The sequence below is a fragment of the Anguilla anguilla genome, chromosome 1 (assembly GCF_013347855.1).
Source record: "Anguilla anguilla isolate fAngAng1 chromosome 1, fAngAng1.pri, whole genome shotgun sequence".
Classification (NCBI taxonomy): Eukaryota; Metazoa; Chordata; class Actinopteri; order Anguilliformes; family Anguillidae; genus Anguilla; species Anguilla anguilla.
In genome coordinates, this window is record NC_049201.1 from 78856974 (window position 1) to 78866973 (window position 10000).

Sequence of the window (10000 nt, forward strand, 5' to 3'; positions counted from 1 at the left end):
TTTTTTTCGTTTTTTTTTTCCGCGAGTGGAGTGGGGTTGTAAAATAAAGCTGCCGTAAAAGTGTATGATTTAGCCGAGCGCCCCGGGGCCTGCTGGAGGGTAATCTCCACCCGTTTCATTGGGCTCTTAAATCTGCCGCTGATGGGACAGCGGAGCCCTGCATCTGCAAACACATTAAACCCCCGACTGCAGCCGCACTGCGCAGACAGGGATATACACTGCGCAGACAGGGATGTACACCACGCAGACAGGGATGTACACCACGCAGACAGGGATATACACCGCGCAGACAGGGATATACACAGCGCAGACAGGGATATACACTGCGCAGACAGGGATATACACTGCGCAGACAGGAATTTACACTGCGCAGACAGGGAATTCACAGCGCAGACAGGGATATACACTGCGCAGACAGGGATATACACAGCGCAGACAGGGATATACACCGCGCAGACAGGGATATACACCGCGCAGACAGGGATATACACAGCGCAGACAGGGATATACACAGCGCAGACAGGGATATACACCGCGCAGACAGGGATATACACAGCGCAGACAGGGATATACACAGCGCAGACAGGGATATACACAGCGCAGACAGGGATATACACTGCGCAGACAGGGATATACACAGCGCAGACAGGGATATACACTGCGCAGACAGGGATATACACTGCGCAGACAGGGATATACACTGCGCAGACAGGGATATACACTGCGCAGACAGGGATATACACCGCGCAGACAGGGATATACACACAGTTCAGGGGCGTGAGAGGTCTGTGTGGCGCACCTGTCTGTCAGGCACCTAGGGGGGGGGCGGGGGCGAGGGGCCACGGTCGCTTTGCCCTGCAGGGGAAGGATGAGTGTTTTATAGCTGCTGGCAGTTAAAGTGAGGAGAAAACAGCTTGTGCTCAAGATGGAGTGATGAGAGAGAGAGAGGGGAATGAGAGAGAGAGATAGAGCAGCTTAAATTCTGTACACTGAATATATACACACACACACACACACACAAAGACACACTCGCCAGCATACACATATTTGGACAACGCACCCTCTTTTATATATTTACATTACAGGCATTTAGCAGGCGCTCTTATCCATTATACAGCTGGATATATACAACGGAACAACGGCAGTGTCCTACCCGGGAATCGAACCTGTGACCTTCAGTTTACAAGACCAGCTCCTTACCCATTATACTACACCGCCGCCCAATATATATACAAATAAAGAGACCCAACTACAGACGCACTAACAGACATACTGTACACACAAACACACACACACACACATACAAAAATGTGTGTGTACTGTCAGTACAGTTAGCCTGACAAGGGGATGACAGTAGTTTACAGAGTAGCAGAACAGTGAGGCATTACAGTGTTAAACACGCCAAGGCATTTTAGGGTACAACTGGGGAAATATTAGCAACGTTACACAGTAATGGGGATGCAATAAAATGTTACACAATGTACAGAATGGGGAAGTACTAAAGTTAATTGATTAAAATGCTACACAGAAAGAAAATGGGGAAGCATTAAAATGTTGCACAGCAGTAAGCCTGGATAAACTTAACAGCGTATTGGGGCAGTTAGCCTTGGAAAGGATTACAATGCTACACAGCGGTTAGCATGTGAAATTGTGACACATATTTGATAAACATTGCAGTGCACACACACACACACTCGCACACACACACAGCTCCGGGCCGGGCCGGTGGTTCTGGCTCCTTGGCAGCTCCAGAGCGGCTGATTGGCTGGTTCTGAGCCGGCGGTGCGCACGCTGGCAGTCTGGGCGCTGGAGGTGCGGGCGCTGGCGGTGCGGACGCTGGCGGTGCAGACGCTGGCGGTGCGGACGCTGGCGTCTGGGCGCGCTTGGCAGCGCTGAGGTGCCTGTTGGGCGCGCTTGGCAGCGCTGAGGTGCCTGTTGGGCCCTGGCTGGGCCACACCAGGGTCTCATTAGCACCATGCAAATGAGCTGGAACCCTGCCACAGGCCTGCAGTCCTAATGCGCACAAAATGGAGTCTGCATAATGACGCATGTGTGTGTGTGTGTGTGCGCGTGAGTGTGTGTGCGTGTGTGTGAGCGTGAGTGAGTGTGAGTGTGAGTGTGTGTGTGAGTGAGTGTGAGTGTGAGTGTGAGTGTGTGTGTGTGTGTGTGTGCGTGTGTGTGAGCGTGAGTGTGTGTGTGTGTGTGTGTGTGTGTGTGTGTGTGCGAGTGTGTGAGTGAGTGTGTGTATGTGTGTGAGTGTGTGTGTGTGTGTGTACGTGTGTGTGTGTGCGTGTGTGTGAGCGTGTGTGAGCGTGTGTGTGAGTGTGTGTGCGTGTGTGTGCGTGTGTGTGAGCGTGTGTGTGTGTGTGTGTGTGTGTGTGTGTGCGTGTGTGTGTGTATGTGTGTGCGTGAGTGTGTGTGTGTGTGTGAGCGTGTGTGAGCGTGTGTGTGAGTGTGTGTGTGCGTGTGTGTGAGCATGCGTGTGTGTGTGTGTGTGTGTGCATCCGTGTGTGTGTGTGACCATGTGTGTGTGTGTGCGTGTGTGTCTCTGTGTAAATCTGGTTTATGAGGCAAGCAGTGTTCGTACAGACTGGGGTGAAGAGATAGAGAAAGACGGAGAGAGAGAGAGAGAGAGAGCGAGCATGGTGTCAAGCTCACAGACACTGTAATGAGCATATTCCTGACACGCCCTACTGTCATCAGCGCCATCTCTCCTGGAGTGTGCGTGTGTGTGTGTGAGAGAGTGTGTGTGCATTAGTGTGTGTATGTGTTTGTGTGAGTGAGTGTGCATTAGTGTGTGTGTGTGTGTGTGTGTGTGTGTTTGCGTGTGTTTGTGTGTGTTTGTGCATGTCGCATGCCTCCTCTGTTCATTACTCTCTTGCCACTTCCACTGGTGATGGAGGGTCAGGGGGCGTGGCCAAAGTGCAGGAGGGGGCGGGACTAGAGCATGGAGCCGCCGTTTCTCCTCTGAATATCGGAGTACAGAACCGCTAACAATCCAGAAACGCCACCTGACCTGCAGCCCTGCTCTCCGCCATCTGATCCCACCCTCTGCGCGTCTGGCCCTCTGACCTGCAGACAGACAGACAGATGGACAGACAGACAGACAGACTGACAGATAGACTGACAGATAAACAGACAGATGGACAGGCTGAATGAAAACAGACTGATGGACAGACAGACGGACAGATAGACAGACAGACGGACACCTTGCGGCACTAGTCTCTTCGCTGACATCGGCCCGATTGGGTAACTCCAGTGGCAGGTCAAGGGGCGCGGGGTTAGGGGCGAGGGGCGCGGGGCGAGCCTGGGATCCCAGGGTGTCCTTCAGGCGTGTCAGTGTCAGCGCAGAAGGGGGTTTTTTTTTTAAATTTCATTGTGTTGTGTACGTCTCACCTAATTGGGCCCCTTTACCTGAGACCGGAACGTTTGAGTTCTAAAATAAAAGGGGTTGCAGGTAATTCACACAAAATGTCCTCCCTCAGAACGGATTTAGACACCTGCTCTCCCAGTTTGTCTGTGGCTTGCAGCACTCTGAATGAAGTGGTTTGGTTTTTTTTTTTAATGTGTTTTTTAAATTTATCAATTTATTTTTTAAGCGGTGCAGGCTGCACAGTTTTCCATCTGTTGGTCTTTGCCACTGCGGAGCTGAAAAATGTTTTTTTCGAGTACGTGGAGCCGAGAAGCCGCTTTAGAACCTTTGGGGATTGCCGCCATAATTGCAGAGGAGAGGAGACCGCCAAATATTTCAGAATAGGAGCGCAGAGCGATCGCGGCCATGTTTAATGCGAGCACCTACAGGCAAACCATGTGGCCCGATTGCTCTCTATCTCTCTCTTTATATCCCTCCCTTCTTTCTATTGCTTTCTGTCGCTCTCTCTCTCTCTATTGCTGTCCCTCTCTTTCTGTCTGTCTTTCTATATCTCTGTTCCATTTTCCTTCTGTCTCCCATTATCTTCTATACCACTCTTCTTTGTGTTTTCTGTCCCTTCTCTCTTTTTCTCTCGATCTCTCACTCACTCTGTTTCTCTCTTTCTCTGCTTCTCTCTATCTCTCTGTGCCACTCTCCTCCTCTCTCCTTTTATCTCTGCCTTCTTTCTATTGCTGTCTGTCTCTCACCCTGTCTTCATTGATCTCTCTCTCTCTCTCTCTATCTCCCTTTCTCTCTCTCTCTCTGTCTCTCTCTCTCTCCCTGGACAGCGTCATGCTAATTTAGGGGGGATGAACGTCATGGCATTGTTAATTGTAAATCTCAAAATCCTGATCCACGGCTTAATCCCGTCGCCATAACAACGTGCAGAAAAAAGAGAGGATCTCGCCCGAAAATACCTTATTACTCTACGGTCATATTTTCACCAGGCTTGCTCGTTATACTCTGTCACGCTGTCCCGTGAATCAGTGTCGGTTTACGGATTACATCCGGCGTTTCACCCCTCCTTTTAATTCCGTCCCCGTTTGCTTTTAATGCACCGCTTAACCAGACACACTGAAACGGCACCAGAGGACTCTGGCTTTAATGTGTGGTATGCGAGGATCTTAAGAGGATCATCGAGACGTGCTCCGAGAGAGCGGAGACGTTGCGCGCAAACTTACGTACACGTGTAGTGTTTAATTACCGGCGAGAAATTACATACGAATACAAGTGCGCAATTCTTAATTATCAGCCGGAAATTAAGACGGCGGATTGTGCGCTGTCGCTGTCCGTGTCTCGGTGCTGTAAGGTATCGGGAAGGTACGTGCGCGAGATGTTCAGACGCAGCCGGGAACGCGCGCGTGCGATGTTTAATTAAGGGAGAGAAATGAGACTGTCGCAAAACCCGTGTGAAGGTTAATTATCAGACAGCGATGAGGCACGATCCCGTGCAATGCGCGATGTGTAATTACATGAGATTAGGATCCTACCGTACGCGTCTACATGGCAAAACGTTTGAAGTAGAATAAACTCTGATAGATACTTCAAATAGAGTACATATTGCCTCCGTTGTTCTCTAAATTGCCACTCATATTAGCGCTATTAGAGCAGATTTTACGCTGTCAGTGTTCATTTAACACTGTTCGAGTTGATATAGCTGGGAATTTGGCCGTTTGCGTGTGGAATCGCCTACCTGAAACGCATGCAGTTTAACTGGCGAAGGACGTGCAGTGCATTGTGGGTAACGCTGTTCGAGGCCTGGGTCCAAGTGTCCTGGCTGGAAGTTGTGAGATTTTTTTAATGTAAAATGTCACACGACTGAGTTCATGCAGCCTGTGGGAAGGAAAGGGGGACGTTTGGGTCTGCTCTTGGCACTTCAGACTCAGAGAGAGAGAGAGAGAGGGAGAGAGAAATAGAGAGATGGATAGAGGGAGAGAGAGAGAGAGAGAGAGACATGGGGTTGGAGGGTTGGACCAGTCATTCTGTGAAACCAGTCGAGGCCCCTATTGGCCGAGAGCGAGCTGCTTGGAGGCAGATATGGGGGCTGATTCTGTGTGGCTGTTTCGCACTGTCTGTCTGTCTGTCTGTCTGTCTGTGTGCTCTGTGTGTCTGTCCTCCCTCTCTCACACCCCTGTGCAGTTTGTTCTGTTACAGGTAGGTTGCAGGTGTCAGGTAGGACACACACACACACACACACACACTGTGCCCAGTCATATTTTCCTTGGACAGCAGACAGCAGTGGAAGTTGCTTAAGTGTTTTAATTAATTCTGTAGTTCCGGCCACTTGTTTGAACTGAAAGTTTTTTTCTTTCCCATTGAATCTCGGGACATGATTCATGTTCAATCAATGACTGAAAAACGCAGTTTTATATAATCTGAGAGTGCGGGTCACAGGGTCACAGGGTCACCTGACATCACACTGCAGAACCTGATTAGACTGAGAGGTGGCCAGGATCACCTCTTTCCCAACACACACACACACACACACACACATGCACGCACACACACACACACACACACACACACACACACACACAAGCACACAGGCAGCTTTTTAAAATTTCAAACCAAACCCAAACAAACGCCTGTATCACCTCTTGGCAGTCCACTGAAATGCTGAAGCATACTGAAGATCAGGACGTTCATTTTCTATGGGTATTTTAAAAAGCAAAACTACTGTATGTGCTCTAGTTCTCATTTAAAAGAGCATTAAATCTAAGTAAATATGACCAGTGTGGCAGGTGAAGCAGTGAGCAGCTAGTGGGCTATTAAAATAATCAGAATTACAGAGGTCATCAGTGCACATAGGACTCAGAGTAGACACACCTGTATGTAAACCAAGGTTCTGTCCCAGATTATACCAGCGCCTGACCAGCATTGGTTCTGGTTCTGGTTCTGGTTCTGGTTCTGGTTCTGGTTCTGGTTCTGGTTCTGGCGGTTGACTATCTAAGGACCCAGCACAAACCGACTCTGACAGCATGCGGTCCGCAGCATGATTCCGACAGACGCCTCTCTAGATCCCAAGCTTCCCTCTTAAATCTGTTTGTGCACAAGCCCCGCCCCCACCGAGGGAGGTCCCCAGTTTGTTCCAGCCCAGGCCCCGCCTCCTCTGCACCTGACCATATGCCAGTCTTTCTGTTGCCATGCCAACTGTCACACATGCCACTGTTTTTGTTTTGTTTTTGTTTTTAAAAAAAAAAAATTATGATTACATGTGTTTTCACACGTAAACTATGCATGCCCAGTTTCTTTTGTTTCCAAATATTATTTATGTTTCTTGTGACACACACACACACACATTTTTTTTATTTCTTGTGTCTGCAAGCATTCCATTCTTTTTTGTTGTTGTTGTTTAGTTTTTTTAAAAATAATAAATTATTAACAATACTATGAGTATTGATATTTATAATTTAATTATTTTAAATTAATTATTTTTAAAAAAAACTGCTCTTTAGCTTTCTTTATTTTACAATACTATGAGTATTAATATTTATAATTTAATTCTTTTAAATTAATTTTTTATTAATTTTTTTATTAAAAACTGCTCTTTAGCGTTTCTTTATTTTTGCCCGTTCGTAAAATAGGCCCGTTATGTTTCCCCCTCAGGCGAGAGACGAAGACGGCCAGGCTGAGAAATTGCCCCCGCAGAGCTATGGTCAGGACACGCCCAGGCTTGTCTTCAAGATTAACAGCGATGTTCTTGTAAGAATAAAACATTTAACAGCAAGATAGAGCATAAGTTTTTTTTTTTTAAATTTATTTTTTATTATTTGATGGCTATGAAGGGTAAGCGTAATGCATTATTGACATAATTATATTGATATTCTTGCCTTTTAAATGTTGTTTAATTATTAGCAGAGCTGTTTTTTTTACTGCATTTTACTCTCTAGCTTTTTTTGTTTATTTGGCAGATGAGCAGGTTTGCATTCGTTTTGTCATTCAAGTTTATTTCGTGTTTTTTTTATGTTATGTTTTCATTTTACATTTTCATTCTGCATCGTATTGTATGATCCTGGTGTTAATTTCTTTTGCTTTCCGTAGACGTCTCTCACTAAGATCGCTGTAAGTATTGAACCATGTGCAGATAATCACCTACATCGATCAACAATCAGCAACATCTGATCTTACAGGTTTCCTAATCTGTCTTCAGGTTGTGACCCGGAATAATGTAGTTTTCTCCCCATACAGAGAGCAATAGTACTGTCTTTCTACAAGGGAAAGTAACGATCAGAATGCCTGACAAGCAGGGCGTTGGACAGCCACTCATAGTATGAAAGCAAGCACACAGAATAACATTGTTAAGCACTGCAGCAGCATTAGTCGATTTAGACCGGTCACTATAAAGGCATAAAGGACCATTCTGGATGGTATTTTTCTGATTGCAGGATTCCTAATACACATTGATTGGTGCTGGTCTTGGTTCGATTTAATCGGTTTGGCTGTTTCGGTGATGCGGTACAGTTGGAAGACAAGTTCAGATGTTTTGATTGGCTAACGGAACATCTCGAAGTGAAGCATGCTGGGAAATGGAGTTTTATTTTTGTTTCTGAGACTGGGCTCTAGACTGGAGCATGCTGCTGGTGATTTGGTGAGAATGCAGGCAATTGACACCGTCACTGGGTGTGCGTGTTCCTTTAGGAATGTTCAGGTCAAGGACGTGAGCTGACTGAATGACTCTCTTAGTGATTCGTCCCTGTCCTTGTTTCTGCATGCTTTGTATGTTGAGTTGCAGCCACATGATTGGCTGTTTGGAGGAGTGGGCTATTTGCGTTAATGAGCAGGTGTGCCTAATAAAGTGGCCACTGGGGTACGTTTTATTGTCTTTTTTCCCCATCCTTGTCCTGGGGGAGACGTGTTCTGTACAACATGCACATATCACCCAAGATTTTCCTTTGGGTTTAAAAATAAAATTTAATGCCGTATTCCATTGTGTATCATGTAGAATAATCCCTCCTACATGTTCCTCTAGCACAGTGGTGCCCAATCATGAGTGTGGCAGGTTTTCATTCCGACCAATCACTGCACCAGCTAATTTAGCTAATTAGCACGCCTTCGACCTGAGAGGAGGGAACTAATTAGTGAAAATCAGCGGGTGCAGTGATTGGCTGGAATGAAAACCCGCGTGCTCTCGACCCTCTGTGGCACGTGATTGGACCACCACTGCCCTAGTAGCATTTGTGGCATGTCGCTTGCCGTCAGAATGCACTCCTTAAACTTTGCAGGTTGAACCCCGTCCCAGAGCATCGCGCTCGCTCTGCCATTCTGGTACAGAAAGGCCATGTGGCATTTCTTTAATGAAATGCTGTCGGGGAGAGCTGTGACCCTGTAGACTTGAATCGGACGGTTAGTAGCTCTTTGAATTTAGACATCTCTTCTGGCGGATAGAGCAAACCCCAGTGTGTGGGGGGGGGGGGGGGAGGTGTCTGGAAGTAGATGCTTTGATAAAAATGAGGCGATACTGTATGTCAACCGGAGCAGATATAATGGTTGACGTTGTAACGCCGTTCAGTTGCGCTAGCTTAGCATTTTATTATTTTTTTTGCCATTTTTCTCCCCATTTTTTCCCCAATTTAGTCGTAATACCAATTCCCCGTGTGTCACAGTCCTGGCCGATGCGCTCTCCTCTGTCGATCTGGGGAGGGTGTACTGTAGACTACCACATGCCAGCCTCCGATACATGTGGAGTCACCAGCCGCTTCTTTTCACCTGACAGCGAGGAGTTTCACTGGGAGAGCGTAACGCCCGCGGAGGTTCACGCCGTCTCCCCCAGATCCCCTCCTTGCTGAACAGGCGCCCCCCACCAACCAGTAGGAGTCGCTAATGCAACGATCAGGACTCATACCCTCACCGGCTTCCCACCCTCGAACACAGCCAATTGGGTTCGTAGGAACGTCTGACCAAGCCGGAAGTACCGCCGCCGGGGGTTAGCTTAGCATTTTACCACATCTGTTGCACTTTGTGGCTCAGGTACTTCCTCAGATACACTCGATAAAATGAGATACCGTATGTTGCACTCTTCTGTTGTAAAAAAATGTTTCAGCGGCAAAAGTGGAGCGTCGTGTTAAAACCGCTTTTTTTGTTGGATCAACGTCAGTCGTATCGCCTCGTGATTCACCATACATTGAGAGGCAGACACTTTTTTCGTGTATAAAGAAGAAAAAAATGAGAATGAAATATTTCAAATCTTTGTTATCAGGGTTTAAGCAGCTCCCTTAACAAAATCGAATTCCATTCATTTTTTTTCAGGCCGGGCACAGGCCGAGCATTCCTTTGGAGCAAAATTACCCGCAGCCCATAGCGTGGCCATTCACAACGAATGGAGAATTTGCTAATTGTTGCTTCCATTCATCTCCAGGAGCGTTAACGGCTAATGCTAGCGCGTGCTCGGTCTCTGCTGGCACTGTCTCTGCTGAAAGTAGTAATTGGCATGCCATGTCACAGAGGTACAGTGACATCACTGAATCACAGTTACTGTGACTGTGATGTCACAGAAGACAGAGGGACTGGTTAGAGATCAGTGGAACGTCATCATGAATAGAAAGGAAGGATAATAATAATAATCTCTGTGTCTACCTTGACAGAACGTTT

At 47.1% G+C, this 10000-nt stretch overlaps 1 protein-coding gene across 1 annotated transcript in view; it reads left to right on the plus strand.

The window, feature by feature from the left end:
* sobpa (sine oculis binding protein homolog (Drosophila) a) overlaps positions 1-10000 on the plus strand; it is a 79414-nt gene that overhangs the window by 54750 nt on the left and 14664 nt on the right. The window contains exon 7 of the mRNA XM_035426270.1: positions 7019-7114. Coding sequence (XP_035282161.1) covers positions 7019-7114 — 96 coding nt within the window. The remainder of the gene's footprint in view (positions 1-7018; positions 7115-10000) is intronic.